The sequence below is a fragment of the Eulemur rufifrons genome, chromosome 8 (genome assembly GCF_041146395.1).
Source record: "Eulemur rufifrons isolate Redbay chromosome 8, OSU_ERuf_1, whole genome shotgun sequence".
NCBI lineage: Eukaryota > Metazoa > Chordata > Mammalia > Primates > Lemuridae > Eulemur > Eulemur rufifrons.
This window is the reverse complement of record NC_090990.1, coordinates 15,836,909-15,864,609: the sequence shown is the minus strand read 5'-3', so window position 1 is coordinate 15,864,609 and position 27,701 is coordinate 15,836,909. Positions and strand designations below refer to the sequence as shown.

Here is a 27,701-nt window from a genome sequence, read left to right as displayed (position 1 = left end):
GCCAGGTCCAAGGATGGCAGCACACTGAGGCTGGGGCACCCTCTCTTGGTGAGGCCTCCTCTTCAACCTCAGCCACCACCACTGGGGCATTCACCATGTGAGACTGTCCGTTAGGCAGCCTTGGGGACACAGGCCCAGAGAGGGAGACTGAGCTGCCTGAGGTCACACAGCAAGCTGCGTCAAGGACCCAGGCCTCCTAACGGTCACTGACACTCCCCAGCCCCAACTCCTTAGGCCTCCAGACCCCCAGGCCACCCCCCATTTAGTCCACACAGCAGGAAAAACGAGACCCCAGAAAACAAGGGCTGCACCCAGGGCAGGGTGACGTGCTTGGCCACCCTTAGGAGTCACCAGAGTCCCTCCCTGAAAAATTCTGATTTGGTCTGGGATGCAGCCTGGGCATGGAGTTTTGTTCGTTTTTTTAGTGGCTTAGTAAGACAGAAGCTTATTTTCCTTCCACCTAATGTCAGCATGAGGTCACTGTGGCAATTCTGCTCCCCGGAGTGGGCAGGGACTCTGATTCCTCCAGATCACCGCAGAGAGGGTGGCCCTGGGCTTGGGGTGTGACATAGCAGCCATCACGGCCCCGGTCCTGCCGCAGGACAGGAGGAAAGATGACATGAAAGGGGCAAAGGCTGCTGTCGGGAGAAGCCACATGACACTTGTCCTCACTTGCTGTTGACAATCCTAACTCAAATGGCCGCACCTAGCAGAAAGAGAGGCAAGGAAACAGGTCACATATTGGGTGGCCCAGGGGAAAGTTCTATTCCCCACGAGAATGGCGATTGGAGAACAATGAGCAGTTTCTGATGTAGATTCCTGAACGCTTATGTTCAAAAACCGGGCACAGAGATTTTTTAAAGCTCCTTGGGTGACTGTAACAAGAGCCAAAATAAAGAACAGCCATCACGAGGGGTTGGCAAGGCAGGCAGGGACTGGGGGGACCATCCCTGGCAAACCCCCTCGGAGAGGAGGAAAAACCTAGGGCCTGGGGTACCCCTGGGGGGCCCTGTTAGGGTGGGGGCTGCTGCCCTAATTACGGACTCCCTCTTCTCTGCCCCTAGAAGGGGAACGAACCCCGGAGCATCTACAGTGTGGGGGGCGCTGGGGAAAGACTGCAGGTGCCTTTGCCCATTTAACTGTCGCAGCGGCCCTGGAGCTATCATACTGCCACTCCACGGGGAGGACACCTGAGGTTCGGTTCAGTGACAGTGCCACCCTGGGTCACGTAGGCAAGTGAGCAACACACACAACCGAGCTCGGAGTCCAGGGCTGAGGGGCTCCCAACCCCTCCCACTTAGAACCACCCTGCCTGCCGCAAACCGCTCTGTCTCCGCAGGTACAAAAATGACATGCGAATTGATCCTCGCCTCTTTCCCGCCGGAAAATACCGAATCACCAACAACTATGGGCTGCTGACTCTGGAGATTAGGAGGTGAGACTGTGAACCCGGAGGGACCTGCGACCCCCAGACTCCACCACCACCGAGGCCGGAGCGGGATCCCAAGCCCTTCCTGGGAGCTGCGTCCTCAGCTCGCCTCACCTTCAGAAGTTCCTGGGGTGCTGGTTAAAATACTGATTCCGGGGATGGACCCTCCCCCGCCTCCAGGGATTCGGATTGAATCGGTCTGGAGTGGGGCCCAGGAATCAGTATTTATCACACACTCGCCCTGCGCGATCTCCGTGCCCTGGAATACACTCCGAGACTAACAGGACTGAATCCTGAGCTGGGAAAGCTCCTTGCTAGGGGACAGAAAACACACATATGCACAAGCGCATACACCCATGCTCGCGTACACACGCATGTGCATACACACATACACACACGCGCACACACATGCACGCGCACTAGGGGAAGCAGTTGGAGGGAAGAGAGTTGGGCCTTTCAGGAGATGGTGACCCTTAAGCATGATTTGGAAGGAAGAGGCGGGCTGCCAGGAGGGAGGCTCTATGGGAATTTACAAGTATAATCCCCCCAAAAGTATACAGGATTCGTGTGAGCTGCCACGTGCGGAGTTCCTCCACATGCGGAGTTCCTCCAAGTCCAAGCCCTGTGCTGGGTGCTTTACTCACGTGATCGGTAGTCCTCTCCACCATGCTCGCAGGGAAGCGTCACCACGTTACGGTGAGGAGCCAGGCTCAGAAAGCTGAGGGTCTTGCACAGTTAGCACACGGCAGGGTCCAGGTTTGAGCCACTTCTCTACATCCGGGTTGTTTTCCAAACACCAAACCCTCCGCCTCAACCAACTGGGGCTTCAAAGACACCAAGATGAATGGGACATTGCCCCCGCCCTCCAGCAGCAAAGGGGGGCGACATGGATGTCAATGCCTGAGCTTGCAGAGCTACAGTAGGGAGGTGCCCCGTGGGCTGCACAGTCAGGGAAGGTGTGCAGGGCGGGGAGCCTCGAGGGGCAGGCGAGACTGGCACTTGAAGCAAGAGGGATTCATGCCCTGAGCGACCAGGGTGAAAGAGGAGGCACCAAGGGGCCTCTGTGCTTGCTGGTGGGGCCAGATGTGCCACATGCTACCACCTACTCTCTGTCGCCAAGGTGCCCCTGGGGTGGAGCTGGCCCAGGCTTCCACTGGGAACATGACAGGTTTGGCCTGGCCGGTGGTGAGACCCAGGCCTGGACTGGGAACACGTGGGCATCTGGCCCAGTTCTGCACAGATTGGCAGTCTGCCTTGGCCGAGTCTGCCTGCCGCTCTATGTGAAAGGAGGAGGCTCCTGCTCCAGGATTCTGGTTTGAAGCTCGGTTGTATTCTAGTCACTGTGTGACTCTGGGCAACTTACTTAACCTCTCTGATCCTCCAGAGTTGCAATGCAATGTGGCACATCATATTTTCAAAGCAGGTGGTAGTTTAGGTGGTGTTATGTCCCCAGTTTTTCAGAGGACACCAAAGCATGGAGAGGGGCAATGGCCAGCCCAAAGACACACAGCCTCTCCGAGATGGCGCCCAAAGTCTCCCCATTGCACCACAAGGCTTTCCTTTAACCCCAGCCTTTCCCACCCACAGATGGGGACTTGCATTTCCCATGGAGCCCAGCAGTCTTGGGGGGCAACTTCTCCCTCTCTCCTCCTCAGATGTACCATGGAGGACTCTGCCACCTACACTGTGATGGTGAAGAATGCCTATGGCCAGGCCTCCTCCTTCGCCAAAGTCCTCGTCCGCAGTAAGTCCCCTGTCTCCAGCAGGCTGGGCCACAGCAAACCCACGTGGAGCAGATGATGACGTGGGTCTGTGTCAGACCTGAGGAAGGACCCCTAACACAGGTGTTTAGCCTGACATTGCTGACGGGAGTAGCCATGGAGACTCCCCCTTCCCTGGGGACCTTTGGAGCAAGTGAGACTCTCCTCCCGCAGCCTGGCCTGGGCAGCAGCGCCAGCTCTGTGGGCAGACGGTGTACGGCACGGGTGAGGCGGGATCATCTTGCCCCTGGTGGATGGGTGCCAAGAGCAATTAGGAGGAGAGGGGAAGGGACTGACCTTTTCTGAGCTCTCATTACATGCCAAGCACACTTAATAGTACCTGATTCTGTCCTGAGTTAGCTGGTGACAGGGCTGGGACTGAACTCAGCTCTGCATGGATGGCACCTCAGTGTGAACTGGGTGGATGAATTAGAAAAAGGAGCCCCCTTCCTCCAGCCAGGAGCAGCCCAGGCACATGGCTTGGCAAGCGGAAAACAGACTGGATTTCAGCCTCCACTTACCGTGTCAGAGGACAACTTTGTGCAGTGCACAACCTATACAACTATTCAAGGCAACTCTACCTGCCTGCCATGCCAAAGAGCATGCTTTTCCCACCAGGTTGGACTTAGGTCTGGATCCAGCTCAGAGTCTCTGGGAGGATAGTCTGGCCCTGCCAACCCTGCTGTGGGGTCCTCAGGGGCAAAAGCCAAGCCCCGCCAACTCCCCACCTGACCCCCACTGGCCCAGTTGGGTTCTGGTGCCTATTTCCCAGTTGGGCTCAGGCCCCTCCTGGAGATTACCCTGGGGGCATTTGAAATCACAGCATTAAGCAGAAGAGACACTGTGGAGTCAGCCAGACCCAAGTTCACATCCCGGCTCTGCCGCTGACTGACTGTCAAACCTGGGAAACCACTTCACTTCTCCGAGCCTCCGCTTCCTCATCTGTGAAGGGGGGACCCCTACCACCTCTGTCACATGCTCGCATTGATCAGATGAGATGATGCAGATAAAGCTTGGCATGTGATAGGCTCTTGGGAAACAATAACTTACCCCCAGCCGTGAGCACTGCCCAGGGCTTCATACCTCTGGGCCCTGGAGAGTGCTGTGCCCGGCGCCCAGGGCCCCTGGAAGAGGGGAGCCCTCCCCCCAACAGACTCTCACACTCGCAGGCACGCCCAGGCCCCTGTCCTGGGCTGCAGACAGGTGGAGCCCAGCCCACCCTCCCTGCCTCTCATCAGACCCCGTTAAACTGTCCCGCGCAGCCCTCTCCACCCTCTGCCCTGTTCCCCAAATAGCTCTCAGGAGGCAGCTGGCCCCACCACCATGCCAAGCTCTCTGTGTGGAAATCTGAGCTGTCCCCATAGGCTGTGCCCAGAGTCAAGCCCAAGGTCAAGCATCAGAGCCCTGCCTCCCTCCATCCCCCCGTCCTTCCCACCACTCCATCCAGACCCCTGGCCCTCCCTCCACCAGCCCGGCAACTCCAGGCCCCAATGGGCTTGTTCTTGGCTCCTGGATTCCAGCAACTTTCTGCTGAGAGCATCCACTCACTGCCACCACCACCACTACCTACCACTACCACTACCTACCAGCGACTCCGGTGGTCTTGGTGGAAGGCCCTGGGCTGGGAGGCAGGAGCCCTGGGTTCCAATCCTGAGTCTTCCACTTATTCTCTGTGGGACCTTGGGCAGCCTCCTGCCCCTCTCTGGACGTCACTCAGGAAGGGGCTTCCCAGGGACCACTATCACATCATGGCTTCAGACTGCCGGGGCATTAGCTGGGTGACTCTGCCTCAGTTTCCCCACCTGTATGAGAGGGTAATAACAGTAACAATAGATAAGGCTGCTGTGAGGATTAAACAAGTCCATGTGTAACACATGGTAAGCATTTTGTGAGTGACAGCTATTCTTATTCTCAGGTGACCTGTGTCAATGTGACCTTGGATTTCACCCTCCCCCACCACCGGCCTGCTCTCTCAGTGCTGCCCCTCCCCAGCACTCTCCCCCACCCACCAGAAATCCAGAGTCTCTCACCAGGCTCGACCTCTATGAAGACAGTGTATGATCCTGGCAGCAAGTTTGGATAGAAGGAAACCAGCATTTATTGAGCACCTACTGTGTGTCAGGATCTGGCCGGGGGCTTTATATATGTGACCTAATTCATTCATAATCCCACCATCACCGGGTAGGAATTACTGTCCCCATTTTACCAATGAAGGAACTGAGGCACAGAGAGCTGAAGGAACTTTCCCAAAGCCACTGGGGGAACCACTGACAGACTAGGACTCGAACCCACACCCAAAGCCCATGTCCCCCAAATATAGTAGGAATGTGGGGTCTGAACCTTCTCCAACTCCGTTCGCCTTGGGTTTTCAGCTTACCTGGGGAAGGAGGCTGGCTTCGATTCCGAGATCTTTAAACGTAAGTAGGCTGGAGTGGGGGATGGGACTTCGGGTTGGGGGCCGTTGGGGACTCCTTGCTCAGGCTTGGGCCTCCCCACAGTCCCTTTTTAGAATGCAGCCATCAAAAGGATGCCCACTTGGGATTTGTCTCTGGGCTGGTAGTAACTGCAGGCTGGCTTGGCAGGGTCCCAAGGTACCCCAGAGCTGCCCGCAACTGCTGAGCTGCCCCCTGACCAAAACTGGGTTAGAAGGGCAAAGCCCAAATGCCCCTGGCCTTCAGACATTTGCTGTTCTGGCTTCTCTGGTCCCCACCTAGATAGGCCTCTTCCCCTCCACCCTCCAAGGCCTGGTCCGCCTTCTCCCAGTCAAGGCCAAGAGGAGAAGGGACACTCCAGAGGGATCCTCACTCCCACCCAAGCCCCCAGCCAGGCTGGCCGTCTTAAAACGCTTCTGCCCCAAATTTCTATTCCCCCTCCAGGATCGATGTTTGGCCACAAAGTGGAATTCACATCAATGCTGAAGCCAATCTTTGCCCGTGAGAAGGAACCCTTCTCCCTGTCCTGCTTATTTTCCAAAGATGTGTTAGACGCTGAGCAGAACATCCAGTGGTTCCGAGACGGTGAGGATCCCCCGTCCTGGTCCCCGGCCTCCAGGGGCAGCCCCCTCTGCGGCTCAACTCAGAGCCAGAGAGGCCGGAAGCCAGAGCAGGACTAGAGCCCTGGCTCCATCCCCAACCCTGGGGCCCCCAGTGGACTCCCTCACCCCACAGGGTGCTAAACAGGCAGAGGAAAGCGGAGCACGGCCAGGTGGGGTCAGCCACGTCACCCCACAAATGGCCACCACGCATCTGTGGGGTGCCAGGCCCTGTGCTGGGGCTGGGGCGCAGGGTGGGGACAGACACGCATGAGCGCAGGGAGCAGTCTGGGAGGAGGGAGGAGCGTCAGCACCGGCTAGGCCCTTGGCCCACGTCACTACCACCCTAGGGGTGAGTGGTGCCATTTGAAGCCACGGGAGCAGAGGCCAAGGCCAGGAGACAGGAGGGCACCATGAGTGCTTAGGGAGGTTGTGACAGTTGCATGGGGCTTTTCCGAGTCAGGGTGGGGGTGCAGGGTAAACAACCGCTGGCTTGTGGGCTGGGAGGCCTCTGGGGTGTCGCGAGCAAGGGCTGGAGAAGGCCGGTCAGCTAAGGCAGGAAGAGGGGAGAAGGACGGCTGGACCTGCTGCCCCAACTGTGACCGGGCTGCAGCCAAAGGACAAGGAGCACAGCGCCCCTCCAGCTCCCCCGGCTCCGAGCCCAGGGGAGCCATACCTGGCGGGTACAGGGGACTGGAGGGGCCCTGAGAAACAGCTGCAGTTTTTCCAAGGCTGAGATGTTTTCCTAGACCTGTAGATCTTCCAGAATAGAGGTGCTGACAGGAGGGAGGAGCCTTCGTGGGGGACAAATCTAAGACATGGCCCAATGTCATGGCCTGGGGGCAGAGCCCACTCCCTGAGCCCCGGAGGCCCTTCCTGAGTTCCTGCGCCTCACTAAGCTCCCCCTCAACGAGCCCCCACTCTCCCAATAAGATCCCTGAGCCCCCATCCACCTCAACAAGTTCCCCTCTTTGAGACCCTCAGCCCCATAGAGGGCCCATCTCTCCGGCTCCCACTTCCTCACAGAACCTCCAGCCCCCCATTGGGCCCCAGCACCGCCCCCCCAGCCTTCTGCAGAGGAGAGTTCAGCTGCCACCTTGACAAAGCCCTGGCGGCTGCCACCCCCAACCCTGCCCCCAGCTGAGCCTCAGGCTGTGGCTGCCCCAGCCCTGCCCTCTGCCTGGCCAGGGCCTGCGGACCCCCAGAGCTTCTATGGGCTCCCAGCTGAGGCCAGGGTCCCCTGTGAACTCACCCTGGACCCCCTTCCCCTCCGCAGGGAGGCTGCTGAGGTCCTCGGGACGCCGGCAGGTCCTCTACGCAGACTGCCAGGCTTCCCTGAAGGTGTCCTGCGCCTACAAGGAGGATGAGGGGCTCTACACGATCCGGGTGTCCTCGCCCCTCGGGCCCCAGGAGCAGAGCACCTATGTGCTTGTGAGAGGTGAGGGGCTGGGGGCAGGGGACAGCTGAGCCCGAGACCTGGGCTCTGCTTGGTTTGCTGTGGGCCCTCAGGCAAGGCCCCCCCTCTCTAGGGGCCTCAGTTTCTCTGCCATAAAACCAGGGCATTGGGTGAGTCTAAATCTCTGTGGCATTGTGTGACCCTCCAAAGGACATGGCAGGAGGGTCAGACTGGCTGGGAGCAGGAAAGGGAGGGCTCGGTGTGGGGCTGGGTGATTCTGGCCACTGGCTGAGCTCCACCTCCTGGTCTCTGCACTAGATCTGGGTTCGAATCCTGGCTTTGTCACTTCACTAGCTAGGTGACCTTGGGCAGATCAGTCATTCCCATCTGCGAGACTCAGTTTCCCCATCTGCGAGACTCAGTTTCCCCATCTACAAAGTGGAGGACTGTTCTGGGCTTAGAGATTAATTGTGCCAATTAATTGTTCAGATGCCTGGTGGAAAATGGGCCCCTAATAAATGGTCCTCCCACCCCCTCCCCATGCTGCTGTCCAGCAGCTACGGGGGCTGATGTGCAGGTGCAGGCCCTGGTCCCCAAGAGCAAAACTAAGCCCTGGAGGGTTAATGAGAAGAAGGTGTTGGGCAGGGGTGGGAGGGGGCTTGTTGCCAAACGGCCACTGACTGGCAGAGCCTCCTCGCCCCCCACCCTGGGTTTCAGATGCTGCACCTGAGAAGCCGGGGGCCCCAGGCGCCCCACTGAATGTCCAGTGCCTGGATGTGGACAGAGACTGCCTCATCCTGGCCTGGGCCCCGCCCAGCGACACCCGGGGCAGCCCCATCACGGCCTACTCCATCGAGCGGTGAGTCGCTCTCTAGAGTGGGAGAATTCTGCCGGGGTGTGGGGCCACAGCAAGTGGGCGGCCCAGGCCTGGCCTCAGAGATTGCCCCCACAACACCACTCCTCGGAACAGGACAGGAGGGAGACGGTGCTGTGTAATTTAGGAACAACAGAAGGGCATCCATGCCTCCAAATCACATTGCTGCCCGGAGTCAGCCACGGCCCTCTGCACCCTCTACTGTACGAGCTGACCCAGAGGGGCCAATGGTTAAGTGCCGGAAACCTGAGCACATGTGCATTTGTTGGCTGTTTTCCTCCCTGAATGACAGAGATGGAACAGCACTGACCCAGAGGGAGGATGCACACCGGGAAGAGAGGGGCAGAGGGCCCAGAACCCCCCGCTGCCACCCCACACTGGTGGCTCCGAAGCCAGCGTGGGAGAATCCCTAATCCCACAGCAACCGGCTCGCGCATCGTGCACCGGGGCTGTGCTCAGGGCATGCCTCATCTCTTTCCATCCTTGTGACAACCCCTATGTAACGGGGTGGTGACTTTGCCCCAAGTCACATTTGTCATTAGTGGTGGAGACAGGAGTTGGACACACACGTGACCACTGCCCCATCCAGCTGCTAACGGTATCACGCCGTGTCTCACACTATCGTACCTCCTGAGAGGGCGCAGAGCGCCCAGGCGTGGAGGGGCAATCTGGAAGGCGTGCTGACATGGGGGTGGACAGCCCTCAGGTGACATCCCAGCTCTGTCTTGGCCGTGAGACCTTGGGCACGTCCTCTCACTCTCTGAGCTGTGGACCCCCACACGCAGCGTGAAGGTGGCCACACCTGACTCCTAGGGCTGTGGGAGAGGAAATGGGGCCTGGGTGTGGCGGGCACAGCACAGCCCCCGGCTCACGGGGAAGCTCCGTGATGGGCACTGGCTGCGTTGTCAGCGTCAGGGTCGAGGATGGTGAAAAGGACTCCTGGGGCCTGAGGTTGGAGCCAGGCTCTCCGGCTGGAGAGAAGGCAGAGATGGGCTGGGCAGGCAGCCGGGTCGGGGAGTGGCCCTGGGAGAGGCTCGGACTGGGAAGGCGGGCATCGTGAGTGGGGGCTGAAAGCCAGGGCCTGTCTCCCACAGGTGCCAGGGTGACTCCCAGGAATGGGTGCCCTGCCATGTGGCCCCCGGGGGGACCTGTAGGTGCCCAATCCAAGGCCTTGTCGAAGGCCAGAGCTATCGGTTCCGGGTGAGAGCCATCAACAAGGCAGGCAGCAGCCTCCCCTCCAAGGCCTCGGAAGCCGTTGTCATGGGCGACCATGATGCAGCCCGGAGGAAGACAGGTGGGTACAGAGACCCTAAGATACATTCTAGAGCATCAGTGAGGGCACCCTCAGGACCGCCTCACGCAGGAGACAGCCCGGCCCTCAGGAACCCCTAGCCTGATGGAGGAGATACAGCATAGTCCTCAGGAACCCCTAGCCTGAGAGGGAAGATGCAGCTAGTCTGATGGAGGAGACACCACCCTGAGGGAGGACCACAGCACCCTCTTCAGATGTCCTTAATCTCAAGGCGGAAATAGCCTTGCCCTCAGGAGCCCCATGCAAGGGCAGCACCTGCCCGAAGTCACACAGTGAGGGCCGAGGGCTGTAGGGCCAGGACTGGGTCGGGGCAGGATTCAGGACCCTGAGCTGGGCAGGCCCTGGCCTGACTCCTCCTCCCCACCCTCCTGCTCCATTCTCATCCTAGAAATTGCGTTTGATATGGGAAACAAGATCACAGTCAGCACAGACGATTTTGAAGGTATGGGGGACCCTCCCGAACACTTGGCCTCCAGATGCCAGCCTCCTGCATAGCTCAGGAAACGCTGGGACACAAACCGGCAAAGAGGCCAAAGCTGTCCATGTGCCGGGCGGGGGGGCGGGTCTGGTTGGAGGAGGCCGGGGTGCTCGGGGCCGCGTGGCCATCTGGCTATGGCCTCGAGGAGGAGGTGACATGTTGGGAAAAGTACTGGGCAGGACATCAGGGGATGGTTCTGAACCCGGCTCTGCCCAACCTTGCCGGTGGACCTGTGGCAAATTTCTGCCCCTCTCTGGGCCTCAGCTCCCTCCTCTGTGGAATGAGGGGCTGAGGTGAGGGGTCTCTGAGTTCCCACCCAACTCTGCCCCCATAACTCTGATTCCAGACACTGTGATCATCCCCTCACCCCCAACCAACGTCCACGCCAGCGAGATCCGAGAGGCCTACGCAGTTCTGGCCTGGGAGGAGCCGAGACCCCGGGGCAAAGCCCCCCTGACATACACCCTGGAGAAGGTACGAGACTCCATGAGCCCAGCCCCCGGCTTGTCTGAGGAATGGATATGCTGAGGGACAGGGTGTGGGACACGCAGGGACTGCTGAGACCCCAGGCAGTGTCCCCTGGGGAGGCCTCAGAGAACAGAAGTGAATCCCCTGCCTGGAAGGGCTCGAGCACGGCCCTACAGAGGGGCAGGGGAAGGGTTGAGTAGCCTTTGGAGGTCACCCCCAGCCCCGAGAGGCCAGGCACTGCCACCACTGCCTGGAGGCACAGACAACAAAAACAGTGGTAAGAGCCACCACTTTCTGGGTACCTCCCTGTCCCCACAGCTGACATCAGGTCACACTTTGGGGCCAAGCACCCCTTCTTGGCAGGGCTGTGTTGGGAGGCAAGCTAGGCTGGTACCCTCCCGTCAGGGGCATGGACCAGCACGCTGGCAGGGCCTGGGGAGGGGTTAGCACTAGGAGGTGGCTCTCACTGGGGACAGGGTAGGGGGCAGGGGAGACAACACTGGGGACAGGCCAGCTCCTGTGGGGTAGACATCACCATGGAGGGGAGGCAGCCTGGCAGAGCAGAAGACAGCGGGGTGTTAAGAGAGGTTCAGGGCCGGGCGCGGTGGCTCACGCCTGTAATCCTAGCACTCTGGGAGGCCGAGGTGGGCGGATTGTTTGAGCTCAGGAGTTCGAGACCAGCCTGAGCAAGAGCGAGACCCCATCTCTACTAAAAATAGAAAGAAATTATATGGACAGCTAAAAATATATATAGAAAAAATTAGCCGGGCATGGTGGCGCATGCCTGTAGTCCCAGCTACTCGGGAGGCTGAGACAGGAGGATCGCTTGAGCTCAGGAGTTTGAGGTTGCTGTGAGCTAGGCTGACGCCACGGCACTCACTCTAGCCTGGGCAACAGAGTGAGACTCTGTCTCAAAAAAAAAAAAAAAAAAAAAAAAAAAAAAAAAAAAAAAGAGAGGTTCAAATCCTAGTTTCTGCCGTGTGATCCTGAGTCAGTCTCCTAACTTCTCTGAGCCTCAGTTTCCTCCAGCATAGAGTAGAGGACCCGCCCTGTGAGGGTGACAGAAAACAGAGCCCACAGCCAGGACCGCAGCCCAGGAACGCTTCCCAAGGAGGTGTCCTTGACTCCAGTCTCCCTGAGGTCAGAGACCAAGTTTGTCTTCCCCTTGACTGCTGTCCCAGCACGGTGCCTGGCACATAGTAGGTACACAGTAAAGGCTTAGTGATAAATGAATTAAAATCTTCAAGAAGGAATTTCTGGCTCTGGGTATCCCAATGGGCCTCTTTTCACACCTGCGAGTGATCCTGTTTCTCCCACACAGGAAGCTGCAGATAATCGAGGCTCTGCTTTGTGAGGCCGTGGACTGTAATGGTGACGGCCTTGGAGTCAGACAGCTCAAATCTGTCTCCGCTACGTACTAGCTGTGTGACCCTGGGCGAGTTATTCAGTCTCTTTGTGCCTCAGTTTCCTCTTCCGTAAAATGGTGATAATGATCATATTCAACTTATAGGGCTAATGTAAGGGTCTAATTAATTAAAACACAGAAAGACTTAGAGCCTGGCGCATAGTAGGTATTCAGCAATGTTCACTGTTTTTTGGAGTGATTTCTTGGCCTAGATGGTTCTTGGCCACTGACAGCCAGGTGGGCCTTGGGAGGGGAAAGACCACAGAGGCCAGAATCAGGGGGTCCCTCTGGTGACTCTGGGTCGTAACTCTCAGGCCCAGACTCAGCAGAAATGGTCGCTCACTCACCGCATCACCCATCTGCCCAGAGCCTCAGGCTTTCTGGCTGCCTTTTGAGTCCCTGGTGCCATGGAGAGCGAACAGGGCTGGGGCCACCCACACCGAAGTTCAAATGCCGTATCCCCGTTATTAGATGCATGACTTTTAGCCAAATTACCGAACCTCTCTGAACCTGAGTTTCCTCATTGGTGGGGAAATGAACACCTTCCTTGCAGGGTTATTGTGAGAATTCGCCGATTTATTCGTTTATTTGTCCCAGAAACAGATGGAGCACCTCCCGTGTGCCAATAGTATTCCTGGCCCTGGGGACACAGCAGTGAGGTGGGGGTGGGGGGTACCAATGCTAAGCAATGAAAAACAAGGTAAATCAGTGAAATGCTAGCCACAGTAGCTAGCAGTGTGCTAGGGAGGGCAACGTGAAGCACAGGAGGGGCTTGGCATTTTAGATAGAGTGGGGGCTGGGGGAGGGTGTCCCTGAAAAAGGCCCACAGGAAATGAGAAGCCAGCAAAGAGATTTCTGGGGAAAGAACATTCCAGGCTGAGGGACCAGCAAGTGCAAAGGCCCAGAGGTGGGACTAGGGCCGCGGGGGGCAGCAGAGAGGCACAGAGACAGAGGGGACAGGAGGCCAGACAGGAGCGAGCTCCGGTCATGGAGAAGCTCTTGCTCTGAGCAGACGGGGCTTGAGCACGAGGGACCTGGCCTGTGCTGTACAAGGACCCTCCAACGGCCATTTGAGAGGAGACTGAAGGGGGTGCGGGCAGAAACAGGAAGCCCAGGCAAAGGCTATTCAGACAATTCAGGCAAGAGGTGCCGAAGGCCTGCCAAGGTTATGGCGGGAGCACGAGGAGGGGAAGTCACGGCTGGGTTCTGGGTGCCCTTGGAAGAGACAGCCAACTGGGTTTGTTGATGGAGCACATTTGGGGTGCGTGGGAGAGAGGGAAGGAGCCAGGATGGCTCCAGGGCTTTGGGGGGAGCAACTGGAGGGTGGGAGCCACCGACAGGATGTGGGTGGCACAGGTGGAGAAGTGGCAGAGCGAGTCCTGGCACGGGGAGTGTGAGGTCCCAGCAGGCGTCCAGGTCCTCAGGGGCAGCTGGGCTGGGGACGGAAGTTCATGAGAGCCCCAGGCGGCCACTCAGCCAACTTGAGTTCCTCTTTCTCTTCAGTCAGTCATAGGCAGTGGCACCTGGGAGGCCATCCACTCAGAAAGCCCTGTGAAGTCCCCAAGATTCGCCCTTCTGGACCTGGAGAAAGGGAAGTCGTATGTCTTCAGAGTGCGAGCGATGAACCAGTATGGGCTGAGCGATCCCTCGGAGCCCAGCGAGCCCATCACCCTGAAGGGCAAGCCAGGTGCCCGCAGGATGCAGGGGATGGGGTGGCAGGCGGCAGGCCAGGCTGCCAGCCTCAGGGGCTCAGGACCCAGGCTGCAAAGACAGAGCCCTGCCCATTTCCCCAGCCCTGACCCCTTCCACCTGTCATGAAACTGCAAAGCAACATGGTCTCTGTCCTGGGAAGTTTTAAAACATTGGAAAACACATTTCTCTGGGCAGGAGGCTCATGGAGGGATGGATGTTTTTTCCAGATCAATAATGCACAGGTTATAGAGTCCAGCCAGGTCCAGCATAGGAGCCAAGGGTGAGCAAGTGGCCCTTTGGTTCTAAAAGTCTCTGCCTGCCCCCTGGATCCTGCCCATGTGGCCAGGAGTGACCTCCCGAGCAGGCCCCTGCTCACTCCCTGGTCGGGGCTGAGCAGTCCCACCTGAGCCCTGGCTCACCTACAGCACAGTGAGAGCCTGGGCAAGTCATTTCCAAGCTGCACACCTTGCTGTCCTCACCTGCCAAGCCCATGATTCTGAAGGCCCTGGTTACTGCGCCCCTTCCTGCTCCCCCCGAATCTCCCAGCGGCAGCTGCATCCTGGCTCCCTGCGCGGAGGCCTCTGGATTCTGGGGTTCTTTGCTCTTTTATCAGATCGGATCAGACAGTTCCCTGCAGCTGCCATCCCCAAATATTCCTTTAAGGAACTTAGCTCAGTGCCACCTGTCCAAGAAGCGGCTGGTTTGCTGGAGGTCCCGTTTAGGGAAGACTTAGAAGTCCTAGATTAGCTCTGCTTCAGTAATTTAGGGGAAATATATACATGTATATACACACACCCATTCATGGCAAGTTTGAGCGGGTTGGTGAGCAAGATTGTTTTTCTTTATTCTGGTCTGGTTAACATTTGGGTTTGGTTTGGGCCCTGGCCAGTGAGCGGTTTGTGATCAGATATGAGCAGTCTCTGGACCATAAGCCAGACTTAGGCAAGGCTCTGGTGCCATTCAGAAAAGGGCTGGGGGTGGGGGAAAAGGAAAAGCATTTACTTGTGTTATAAAAGTAAACTTACTATACAAAAATGAGAAAATATCAAACAAGCAAAAGAGAAGCAGAGGGAGGAAGGGAGAAAAGGAGGGAGGGAAAAAGGGAGGAAGGAGGGAAAGAAACTGGAAAACACTACCCCCTCACCCATGATCCCACCACCCAAAGGTAACCACTGTGAGCATTTGGTACCCCAGGGTCTGGCCTCTTGACAACATGCACACCGATGCATCTCTGAAAGTGTGATCAGACTCTTTGAAAGTGTGATCAGGGTAGAGCTTTGTATTCTACTTCTAAAAATTAACATTGGGTCAGGCGCAGTGGCTCATGCCTGTAATCCTAGCACTCTGGAAGGCCAAGGCGGGAGGATCACTTGAGCTCAGGAGTTCAAGACCAGCCTGGGCAAGACCAAGACCCTGTCTCTACAAAAAATAGAAAACTTAGCCAGGCATGGTGGCACACACCTGTAGTCCCAGCTACTCAGGAAGCTTAGCCAGGAGGATCTCTTGAGCCCAGGAGTTTGAGGTGGCAGTGAGCTACAGTGACACCACTGCACTCTACCCAGGCCAAGAGCGTGAGATTCTGTCTCAAAATTAAAATTAAAATTAACATTATACCACAAACATTTCCTCAGGTCATGAAATCCTTGAAATCATGATTTTAGTATCTGAGGACAACTCCAAACCATGATACCCTCAGCTCAAGCTCCTGTCCTTGGGTAGCAGCAGAGCTCTTCAGTACACGGGGTCCCTGAGTGGTCCCATTCCAGCCTCACCCCTCCACCAGCCTCCACCTCCTGCTATGCTCCCTTTCAATCCCAGAGGTTGAAGTTGCTGACCAGACCTTCCTGAGCCCAGGACCTCAAGTCTATTTCCCAGTACCTGCCCTGGGCTGGAGCAGTGCCTAGCTCAGAGTAGGCACTTGAAAAATACTGGATTTGTGTTGGGTAGATGCTGAGGTCAGCCTTTCCTGTTGACTTCGGGGCACCACCAGAAAGCAAGGAGAGGTGTGCAGAGAGAAATGGAAGATGAGGTTCTGGAATTTAGGAGAGACAGCAGGGCTAGAGGTGAGGCCTGCAGAGAGATGAGGGTTGAAAGCCTGAGATAGTCAGGACCCTCAGGAATAAGAGGAGAGGAGAAAAATGGAGGAAGTCCAGGAAGAGAAGCTTGGAGGAGCTCCACATTTGAGGCAAAAGGAAGATGGGGAACCACCAAAGGATGTGTAAGGAGTGTGAAAAATAAAGAGAAAACTAGGAAGATCATGTACCTGCCATTTATCCATCCATTCATCCATCTGTCTGTCTATCCACCTATTTACCTATCCATCCGTCCATCCATCCATCCATGCATCCATCCATCCATCCATCTATCCATCCATGCATCCATCCATCCATCTATCCATCCATGCATACATCCATCTATCCATCATGCATGCATCCATCCATCCATGCATCCATCCATCCATCCGTCTACCCATCCATGCATCCATCCGTCTATCTATCCATGCATCCATCTATCCATCCATGCATACATCCATCCATCTATCCATCCATCCGTGTATCCATCCGTGCATCCATCCATCCATGCATCCATCCATCCATCCATCTACCCATCCATGCATCCATCCATCTGTCTATCTATCCATGCATCCATCTATCCATGCATCCATCTATCCATCCATGCATACATCCATCCGTCTATCCATCCATCCATCTATCCATCCGTGCATCCATCCATCTGTCTATCCATCCATGCATCCATCTATCCATCTGTCTATCCATCCATGCATACATCCATCCATGCATCCATCCATCCATCTGTCTATCCATCCGTGCATCCATCCATCTGTCTATCCATCCATGCATCCATCTATCCATCTGTCTATCCATCCATGCATACATCCATCCATGCATCCATCCATCCATCTGTCTATCCATCCATGCATCCATCCATCCATCTGTCTATCCATCCATGCATCCATACATCCATGCATCCATCCATCCACGCATTCACCCGACCAACTATTTATCTATCCATTTAACAAATCATGGCAGCCCCTAACTCAAGCATTTTAGTCTCAAGGAGCCATGAAAATCAATAGAGAAGTTTCAAGGAAAGAAAATCAAGTTTTCTTGAGATTGAACAGAAAGACTGAGAAAAGCTGTCAGATCTGGTGACTTCTGAGTAAGAGAGAGAGAGCAAGCGAGCATGTAAGGATGGGTGAGTGAGGGTTGTGGTGCTTTAGTGAGGAAGCAGAGATGCTCAGAGATGAAAGGAGAGAGAATTTTTAGGATACAGGAGTCTGCGGCACACTCTGGCCCTGGGAAGGAGCTGCCCACAGCCCTGGCATGTCTGGAGTTCATGTATCACCTCATGGCTGTAAGGGCTCTTCTAGCCTCTCCCCAGGTCCTCCCCTGCCCTTGCCTGTCAGAGCCACGTCCTCAGTCAGCACACTCAGCATCCTCACTCAGCACACAATTCTGTGTTTCAGCCACCCTCCCTCCGCCAGCTCAAGTCCAAGCTCTCCGAGACACGCAGACCTCTGTCTCCTTGACCTGGGACCCTGTAGAAGGTGGCCCAGAGCTCCTGGGCTATTACATCTACTCCCGGGAGGCGGGATCATCCGAGTGGCAAACAGTTAACAACAAACCCATCCAGGACAACAAGTAAGTCTGCCCGCCCGCTCCTGCACAGGGCATCCTCGGAGGAGGCATCCTGATAAGATGAGGTCCAGCATGTCACAGTGTTTGCCCTGGCCAGGTGCTGGTCTAAGCGTCCTTCATCTATCAGATTGTCTAGTTCTAACTGCAGTCCTACACATTTAGGACGGGTATTTTTATTATCATTTTACAGAGAGGTTAAGTAACTGGCCAAAGCTTCCATAGCTAGTAAGTGGAGGAACTGGGACTTGAACCCAGATGGTCTCTTCCAACACACCCTTGCTGAGGATGTGCTGTCTGCAGGACTCCATGGGTAGAGGTCTTGACCCTCCAGTTGGGTGCTTTGAGCCAGCGAGACTTGGGTTCAGGCCCCACACCCTCCCCTGACTGTCCTGGTGCCTTGCACAGAAGACCCACCCTCTCTGGGCCTCCGTCCTTCTTCTGTAATATGGGGCGTGGGGGGCAGCGCACTCCTGGCCTCCTGATGTTCCAACTCCCAGTCCACTCTGAGGCTCGCTCCCCACCCACGGCCCTCCAGGGGCCTCCTCCTTGCAGGCACAGTGAATTTTGGGGCTTCTGAGCTCATGACTTCTCTCGATATCAGGGCTTTGTGGGGTAGGGGGTTTAGGGGATGACACCTCCCCCTTCCCTTTCCATCAGACGACTGGCCCTGAGCACACCTGGCCGGGCTCCCCTCACCCTGGGCCACGAGCCCCACAGTCAGTTTACCCAGAAAAAGGGATAGGCCCTGAGCCCACTGGTCTTGAATGCCTCATGGTCAGCCGCCAGGGGTCACTCATAATTTGTTACTAAGTTCCCAAGATGGACAATAATCAGGTTTCTAACAAGTTAGCTCAGAGTCAAGGTTATGCCTAGAGTAAGACCTCTCCCCCCTGACTTGCATTTGAGTGTGCTTCCCTCAGGGGGAGGGCAGCATTGAGGGAGAGTTGGCATGAACAGAGTAACACGGCCAGGGAATTCATACTACCTTAAATTCATACTTTTCCCAGCATATTTGCATTTTAATGGTGGGCACAGAAGAGGAAAGCCTTTAAAACCTGAAGGACCACATCCCGATTGGTGCCATTTCAGGCATCCCTGTGGAATCAGGGCCAATATTTTTAGGTCAGAACTGGCCCAGAGCCCTCAAATCCTACCACACTGGTGGCCACTTATCCTACAATTGTTCTATTATTAGAAAGTTCAGGAATGTCTCCGGGCTGTTTGGCCATCCCTGAAGGCTGCACATTTCTCTCCCAGGTTTACGGTTCCTGGGCTGAGGACGGGGAAGGAGTACGAGTTCTGTGTCAGGTCAGTCAGCGAGGCCGGGGTAGGTGAGAGCTCAGCCGCCACCGCGCCCATCAGGGTGAAGCAGGCTCTGGGTGAGTGCGAGGGCAGGTCCGGCCTGCAGGCCTCTGGGGGCAGCCACGGCTGGGCAGGGAGCCAGGGGCTCATGACCACATCTTGGAGGGTCCAATCCCAGCAGCCAATGGAACACAAGCCCTCGGAGGGGAACTGGAGCTGGCGCCGACCACCCTTTCCTTTGGGGAAGAAGGAACAATGGCTTGAGGCCATGGGATGAGGCCTGATCAGCTCTGGGGGGGTGGGGAGACCCCCAGGCCCAGAAACCTGAGACCCAGGTGCCCAACAAGGGGGCAGATGCTGCTGGCTCAGGGAGCATCCCCTGGAACAGGGTGGGCACCCACTGGGGAAGGCTTGTTGGCTTTCTCAGGCCCCACTGCCCAATCCAGCCACCCTCAGGGGACAGCTGTCCTCACCTCCCTGCTTCCCCATAGCTACCCCATCTGCCCCGTACGGTTTTGCCCTCCTGAACTGCGGGAAGAATGAAATGGTCATCGGGTGGAAGCCCCCCAAGCGTCGTGGAGGTGGCAAGATCCTGGGCTACTTCCTGGACCAGCACGACTCCGAGGAGCTGGACTGGCACGCGGTCAACCAGCAGCCTGTCCCGACCCAAGTCTGCAAGGCAAGGCTGGAACGCCACCCCCGTGCCCCCCACCCGAAGTCATGGCCTGTGCAGGGAGGCCTGCGGGACTGTCTGAGGCTGAGTCTGGAAGGGGCCTCGAGGTCCCCACCTCGGTCCTCCAGCTCGCCCTCCAGGGCAGCCCCACCATGGACAGCCTGAAGCCCCCCAGGCCTCCTGCGGATTCGCTCCCCACTGCTGCCCCGCCCCTTCCGCTCCCTCACCTCGGCCTCACAGTCCATGTTTCTGCTCTTCAAGGTCAGTGACCTTCGAGAAGGCCACTTCTACGAGTTCCGCGCCCGGGCTGTAAACTGGGCAGGAGTTGGCGAGCTGTCGGCGCCCAGCAGCCTGTTTGAGTGCAAGGAGTGGACGATGCCCCAGCCAGGTGAGGCACCTGCCCGCCCTCCCCAAACCTAACCAGCGGGATGAGCCAAGATTCTCATGAAGACACGGCCGGCCAGGTCCCCACCACACCCAGAGCAGGCACTTCCAGGGTTGGTTGTGAGGGACGGATCGACAAGCTTGCGGACTGACCACTTGGCTGGCTGCCCGTCTGTCCGGCTGGCCAGCTGGCGGTCTGGTTGGTGGCCTGGCTGCCAACTGCCACATCTCTGCCATCCCTCATCTCTCACAGGCCCCCCGTACGACCTGCGGGCCACCGAGGTGCGGGCCACCTCCCTGATGCTGCAGTGGGAGCCCCCGCTCTACACGGGGGCTGGGCCGGTCACGGGTTACCACATCAGTTTCCAGGAGGAAGGCTCTGAGCAGTGGAAGCCGGTCACCCCGGACCCCATCTCTGGCACCCACCTGAGGGTGAGTTCCTGCCCCTTTGTCTTCTGGCTGGCCCTGAGCCTTCCCTGCCACGGAACATAGCAGAACCACAGAATATCAGAGCTCACACGACCCTCAGAGATTACTGTCCTCACATAATGGCAGCAGAGGACCAGAAAGGGAGAGTGACTTACCTAGGGTCACACAGCAAGTTGGTAGTAGGACTGGCTGGCTGGTGGCCTTATCCTGCTCCACACCAGGCACACTCCCAGGAATTATGCTTCTAGTATTGGATTACAGATAAATAATCAGGCAAATGTGCAAAGACCTAAGGACAATGACGCTCATTGTAGCATTGGTTATAAGTAAAAGTCAGAAACAACCTAAATGTCCATCAGTAGGGGGTTGCTTAAAGTAATCATAGCTTATCCTTAAAGCGGAATCCTGTGTCAGGTGGTAGAAAGAATAAGGCAGTTAAAGGAGTGAAATAGTAATTTAAGGGGTGGCGGCAGCATAAAGAATGAGGGAGGGGCGGGTGCAGAGTGGCTCACGCCTGTCATCCCAGCACTTTGAGAGGCCCAGGCAGGAGGATCAGGCCAGGAGTTCAAGACCAGACTGAGCAACATAGTGAGACCCTGACTCTACAAAAAATAGAAAAATTAGCCAGGTGCGGTGTTGCATGCCTGTAGTCCCAGCTACTTGGGAGGCTGAGGTAGAAGGGTTATTTGAGCCCAGGAGTTAGAGGCTGCAGTGAACTATGATCGTGCCACTACACTCAAGCCTGGGTGACAGAGCAAGGCCCTATCTCTAAAAAAAAAGAAGAAGAAGAAGATGGAACTGGGACTATATGTGTATATTGACATGAAAATGTGTCCATCATATGTGGCTAACAAAAACAAAGCAGGATACAGAGCAGGATATTTTTATGATAGATAGTATAATTATATATATATCATGTCACAGTATTGTTTGCATATATAAATATTTATATGCAGATGCATGTGTCTTAATTTACGTGAAAAACAAACTCTAAAGTCTTAGGATAATTGAGAAATCTGGCAGAATCATTGGTTTTATCCTCCTGTAGTGGTGGCTGTTGAACTTCCACACATGGGGGAGGAAGGAGAACACAGACAATCTGCTCCTAGCGTAACAAGTACTTACATGTGTCAGAAGACAAAGATGTCACTTGAAGCATTATTAGCAGACGCAAACTACTAACTTAGACAATCGGTCAGAACTAGACATGCAGGTCACCGAAGACCAAGTTCACAGGCCACACAGGGCTCCCACTTGGAGCGCGTCCCACCGGCCTCTTTGATTTGAGGAAGGTTTCTAAGGACGGTTCTGTGACGTGGATTAGGTTTCATTTTCTGCCGCCTTTTTGCCCAGCAGGCAGGAGGGGATGCGGTTGTCAAGACCACTCATTCGCATTCCCTTAGTGAGCACCAGGAGGGAGGAAGGCAGGCTCAAGGCGATGCGGAAAGAAGGAGATGCTAACAGATAGAATCCGGCACACACCGTGCGTCTACGTGGTTTACGTGCATCTAAAAGTCTAAAAGGATTTTCCAAGTGGTTCATTCTGGTCATTTCTGGGGGTGGGACTGCTTTAATCCTGCATTTTAGATTCTTCTCTATTGCTTTAAATTTTTCCCAACAAGCCTGTGTTTCCTTTACAACCAGAAAAAAATAAAAAATGCTTTAATTTTGTAAAAGTGAAATTAAGGCCACCTAAGGCAGAGTCAGGGAGGACGAGTCTCGGCCGGTGGAATCCTCTGAGATTCCGCAGAGCTTTTGCCTACATGGAAGGTCTCTCCCCCTCGGCACGTGGGTGACCCAGGCCAGGGCAGCACAGCCCCGGTGACGGTGACGTGGCGCTGGCTTCTGCCTGCGGGTGGTTGGCCATCGTTCACTCAGTCACGCACTAAACACTGCTTGACATCTACTCGGTGCCAGGTCTGAACTAGGCCCTAGACATGAAAAGCCACAGTCATTGGGTGGCAGTAATCACGATACCGTGTGATAAATGCCACACTTGAGGGGGGTCTGAGGAATTCTGGGAGCTCAAGGAAGAAGGTCAGAGATGCTGGCGGGAACCTCGCACCTGCTGAGCAGAGCGGTAAAGGGCAAGTTGGAGGCAGCTAGACGAGGGGAGGGCCCTCCAGGCAGAGGCTCAGCAAGGTCAAAGGTGGGGACGAGAAATGACGCGAGGAGCATGGGGACGCTGAGGGAGTGTGGAGCAAGGGGGCTGATGCGGCAGTGAGAGGACAGCAGGCTCAGGCCAGGTCAGGGGGCTTTGAGTACTGAACCTCGACCCTAGAACTTGACCCTGAAGAAGCATCCAGGGCAGAGATGCCATTTAGGAAACTGCTGGACGGGTTCAGGGGAAGAGAAGTAAAGCCTCGGTCAGGTCGTGGCTGGGACCTGGAGGGGAGCGGCCACGTTCAAGAAACGCTCAGAAAACAAAATGGGGGGAACCTGGTGGTCGATGGGGAGGGCTCGAGGGAAGGCTGTCGGAGATGAGCCTGGGTGTTAGGTGGGCGGCCATATCGCAGGGAGAGACGGGGACACAGGAAGGGAGGGGTTTTCTTATTGGAAGGCAAATGAAGTCTTCAACTTGGGGGGGTGGAGTTCCAGGTACCACACACCTGGGAGCGCATCCAGGTGGAGAGGCCCGTGAAAAACTTGGAACCTGCCTGGAACTCAAGAGAGGGATGTGCTCCTTGCCTGCCCCCACCCCCAGGCAACCTATGCCCTCCTCTGGGGTCTGCCCATGAGTGGTTCCCTGCACCCCGAGGTCAGGGTTTTGGGAAGACTAAGTTGCTGCTGTCCTCATTGCTGGCTCTTCCCCCCAACCCCCCAGGTTTCCGACTTGCAGCCAGGAAAGAGTTACGTGTTCCGGGTGCAGGCCATGAACTCAGCCGGTCTGGGGCAACCGTCCGTGCCCACTGACCCTGTGCTCCTGGGGGACAAGCCAGGTAGGTGTGGCCAGAGGGTGTCAGTGCACCACTGCCAAGCTATGCCATCCAGGACAGGTGGAGCCCGAGGGGAGCTGGAGGAAGCTCGATGCCGTGCTGGGTCGTCACACCTCCTGGTCCTCCAACAAGCCCCTGAGGGAAGGGTCATGGTCCCCACTTTACAATTGATTTTATTATAGCTCAGAGAAGTTAAACCATCAGGTCACGCAACTAGTGTATGACAGAATCACTCAGCTCTCCTAGCTAGAAAGCATATTCTCTTTGCATTGTATTTATTTATTTATTTATTTATTTTTGAGACAGAGTCTCGCTCTGTTGCCTGGGCTAGAGTGCCGTGGCGTCAGCCTAGCTCACAGCAACCTCAAACTCCTGGGCTCAATCGATCCTCCTGCCTCAGCCTCCCGAGTAGCTGGGACTACAGGCATGTGCCACCATGCCCAGCTAATTTTATATACATATATATATGTGTGTATATATATATATATATATATATATATTTTTTTAGCTTTCCAGATCATTTCTTTCTATTTTTTTTAGTAGAGACAGGATCTCGGTCTTGCTCAGGCTGGTCTTGAACTCCTGACCTCGAGTGCCACCTGCCTCAGCCTCCCAGAGTGCTAGGATTACAGGCATGAGCCACCTCACCCGGCCTCTCTTTGCATTCTTTTAATTACATATTTATTGAACAAATATTTGGTAATGCCCACATTGCACTGGGAACACAGGAGTGAATGAGAAGGCAAGATCATCACTCTAGTGCGAGGGGGGAGGTGGGGGGCAGATGGACAGTGAAGGAAGGAACTATTGCAGGAGGAAGGTGAGTTAAGATAGTGAGAAGTATTATAAAGGAAATAACACAGGGTGTAGGGTGGGGTGGGGTTACTAATCCAGGGCAGTCAGGGAGGGTCTCTCAGAGGAGGTGACATTTGAGCTGAGAAGGAGCCAGATCATGCAAGGCCTTGGCGGCCACAGCGAGGAATCAGGTTTATTATCTTATCCGAATGTCGTGGGCAGCACTAGAAGGTTTAAGCAGGGGAGGGCATGGGCTGGCTTATTATTTATAAATGTCGGTGCCCTCTGCCGGATCTTGCCCCAGATGCCCGGGAGATCGAGGTTGGCGTGGATGAAGAGGGCTTTATCTACTTAGCTTTCGAAGCCCCTGAAGCCCCTGACTCCTCGGAGTTTCAATGGTCCAAAGACTACAAGGGTCCACCAGACCCCCAGAGGGTCAAGATCGAGGATAAAGTTAACAAGTAAGTGAGGGGAGAGGAGGAGAATAGCTACTGGACACATACTGTCAGAGGAGTTGGCAGAACTCGCGAGTGAGACCAGAGGGCGGGACTCATAGGTAACGGGTCAAAGGCGCTGCCTGCTCTTTCTCGGAGGATGCCGACTGCCACCTTAGCAGTGTATCTGAGGGTCTGAAATGGCGCCATTCTTTGGGGGATTCCTTTTCTGCAAGGACCTGCGTGTGCCTCCAAGGAGACACTCAGGACTTTGTTTCTAGCCTGAGTACTAGTCACTTGCTCTTGCAAGTTCTCTGGACTCAGCTTCCTCTGCTCTGGATTTTGGAGCCTTCATTGTGGGGAGCTGGGGTCTAGGATGGGGTATAGGGCCACTGGAGGCAGTGAAGATCTCCCAGCCCCCGGGTCCCTAACACACAAGGCTAGGGAGCTCCTTCCAGAACCTCTACTCTCCTCTCTCTGCCAGGTCCAAGGTCATCCTGAAAGAACCTGGCCTGGAGGATCTGGGCACCTACTCAGTGGTAGTCACTGATGCTGACGAAGACATCTCAGCAAGCCACACGCTGACCGAGGAAGGTAATGCCCCTCCCCTCACCTCCAGCTGCCTCCCCAGAGAGACAGTCCCAGACCAAGAGTCCTACGCTCTGGGATTACATCAATGAACTTGACAGGCAACAATCCCTACCGGGTGGAATTCACATCCTTCTTGTCTCTCTTTCATTGTATACTTTTGATAATGCCAAAGATACAAGAATTATTGTGCTTCCTTCTATAGCCTAAGAAAAACCATAATGCAAATATAATGATGAATTGCAAGCAGCAGTTGGTCTGAGAAATGAAGCTGCAGTAGGGAGTGGTGGGGACTGTGGCTAACCAGAGAGTGAATACGACGTCTAAATTAAACTAAACCAAAACCCATGGTCATGACTGATGAGTCATACCCTCTGCTGTCTCCACAGCAACTGGGACAGCCCTTGCCCATGTCATCCCTATTCTTGATACATGAGGCCCTTTGATTCTGTTAAGCAGCAGAAGCCAGAGAGACCCAGGTTCCAAGTCCAGTTCCATAACTGCTGGCGGTTTGACCTTGGACAAACAGGCCTCAGTTTCCTCACCTGCAAAGGGAGATTATAATCCCTGGCTGCCCCAATTGAAATAACGTTGTTATGCAGATACATTTAGATGATTCTATGTAAACCAAAGTGATGGGGTCTTTTTGGTTTTTGGCCATGTGCTTGCCATGAGTCTACACTCATCACACTAAGGACTCTGGGGCTCACAAGGGAAAATGAGGCATGGGCTCTGCTCCTGCCTAGTCACCCACACGATATATATTTATTGAGCACCTACTGTGTGCCAGACGCTCATGCAGGTTCAGAGCTCACCTTAGCAGGAAAGAGAAACCTAACACAAAGAAGCAGTCAGCAAAGGATACAGCACTCTGTAAAGCAGCCCTGAAAACTTCTAGACTGAAGGGCTCAGTGTGTGGTACAGACTCTCAGACACTAGGACAGCATATTACAGGGGTTAGCAGTGGGCCTGGAGTGGCCTGGAGGTGGACAGTAACACTCAGCCCACAGCATCGTGTGAGCACTAAGGAGAAATGCTGGGCTTGGCACATAGTAGGTGCTTCTCTGGGGTGAGACTTGACGTAGGCCTGAGGGACAGGGAGAAGACACAATCCCAGGGTGGCCAGCAGTAGCGCCAGCACCTCCCTTGGTGCCCCAGGACACAGGCCCACAGTGCACATCATCAACCCCTATGGAGCTAAGTGACCCCAAGTTGGGGGGGGTCTCTTGGGACTTTGACCCAGCATGGGACCCTAGGATGGCTCCCGTGGACCCTCCAGGCTGGGACGGTTCATTCTCTCTGGTTTCTTCTTGCTCCTCCCTGTCGCAGAGCTGGAGAAGCTGAAGAAGCTGAGTCGTGAGATCAGGAACCCAGGTGAGCAGTCCCAGCTGCCGGCTCCATGCAGCTCCCACCGGGGCCACCGGCGTGTCCTGAGCAGAGCAGACTCAGGCCAAGAGCCAGAAAATAACCTGGAGGCAGAGGATGGGGGAGTCACAGGGCTGGGAGACCAGAGACCCCAGGAGCTCATGAAAGCAGAAGAGCAACCAGCAGGGAGCAGAGGGGCTGCGAGGGAGGGAAATATGGGTGGTTTCTTCTTTTGAAAATAATTAGGACTGGCTCTTGAGTCATTTGGATTTGGGATCATATAGACCTCTGCTTTCCTCCCTTGGCTGGGGTGGCGTCTGCACTGCCTGGAGCAGAGAGTCACAAACTTGGCTACACGTTAGAGTCCTGATGCCCAAGGCATACCCCAGACAATCCGAATCTCCCAGATTCTAGTGTTTTTGGAAGTCTTTGGGGATCGGATGCCCAGCCAGGCTGAGAACCACAGCCTCAGGGCTCTTACAAGAGGAAATGCTTCCCTGAGACTAATTAAATCTAGAATGAGCATGCAGAAAGCCCCTACCCCAGACGCAATTCCTGTAGGCTCTCCAAGTGTCCTGCCTGTCAGATGCTAATGGCACTCGAGGTGGGCTGGCCGGGCGGGCGCGGGGAAGGGAGAAGGGGCCACCCACCCCCTTCCTGTCCTGTGCCTCCCAGTGATCAAACTGATCTCCGGCTGGAACGTTGACATCCTCGATCGAGGCGAGGTGCGGCTTTGGCTGGAAGTGGAAAAGTTATCCCCGGCCGCTGAGCTGCATCTAATCTTCAACCAGAAGGAAATCTTCAGCTCACCGGTAATTGGGCACTTAGGATCCCCAAGTGAGGCTCCCCTGCCCAGGAGGCGGCCTCAGCAGGCCAGGGTTGCCTCACAGGCACCTCCCCCTAGTGGGCATTTCAGGAATGACTGTGCCCTTTGGCTGTCCAGTGATGCGGGGATGGGGCACATGGCTTTTGGTACATAGTCAGGGAGGTGGCAGGAACACTAGATACTGGCCAATGCAAGGGACACTCCCACAAAGACTTTCCTGCAACCCCACAACTTTTGATTGCCCCACCAGACATTCTTAAGATGAAAAACCTACATTCATGTTTATAATTATATAAGCCTAGACCCTAACTCTGTTTTCGGTCTAAATACAAAATATTTTGGGACAATCTTAATATACACTGAATGAGGAGTTTTTATTCTACTGGCCACTTTATCTATGCTCATTCATTCATTCTCCTGTTTTTGTACAGAATAGCTTCTGATCTTTTCACTTTTCTTCTCTTA

The 27,701-nt window shown here is 55.5% G+C and overlaps 1 protein-coding gene across 1 annotated transcript in view; it reads left to right on the top strand.

The window, feature by feature from the left end:
- Positions 1-27,701, top strand: part of MYOM3 (myomesin 3) — a 52,636-nt gene that overhangs the window by 13,099 nt on the left and 11,836 nt on the right. Inside the window, exons 6-25 of the mRNA XM_069479546.1 lie at positions 1,340-1,435; positions 3,085-3,173; positions 5,562-5,606; positions 6,066-6,206; positions 7,497-7,658; positions 8,334-8,475; positions 9,585-9,784; positions 10,191-10,244; positions 10,627-10,754; positions 13,657-13,840; positions 17,333-17,507; positions 18,762-18,883; positions 19,298-19,485; positions 19,741-19,867; positions 20,117-20,295; positions 23,117-23,231; positions 24,328-24,484; positions 24,942-25,051; positions 26,375-26,419; positions 27,086-27,222. Coding sequence (XP_069335647.1) covers positions 1,340-1,435; positions 3,085-3,173; positions 5,562-5,606; positions 6,066-6,206; positions 7,497-7,658; positions 8,334-8,475; positions 9,585-9,784; positions 10,191-10,244; positions 10,627-10,754; positions 13,657-13,840; positions 17,333-17,507; positions 18,762-18,883; positions 19,298-19,485; positions 19,741-19,867; positions 20,117-20,295; positions 23,117-23,231; positions 24,328-24,484; positions 24,942-25,051; positions 26,375-26,419; positions 27,086-27,222 — 2,596 coding nt within the window. The remainder of the gene's footprint in view (positions 1-1,339; positions 1,436-3,084; positions 3,174-5,561; positions 5,607-6,065; positions 6,207-7,496; positions 7,659-8,333; positions 8,476-9,584; positions 9,785-10,190; positions 10,245-10,626; positions 10,755-13,656; positions 13,841-17,332; positions 17,508-18,761; positions 18,884-19,297; positions 19,486-19,740; positions 19,868-20,116; positions 20,296-23,116; positions 23,232-24,327; positions 24,485-24,941; positions 25,052-26,374; positions 26,420-27,085; positions 27,223-27,701) is intronic.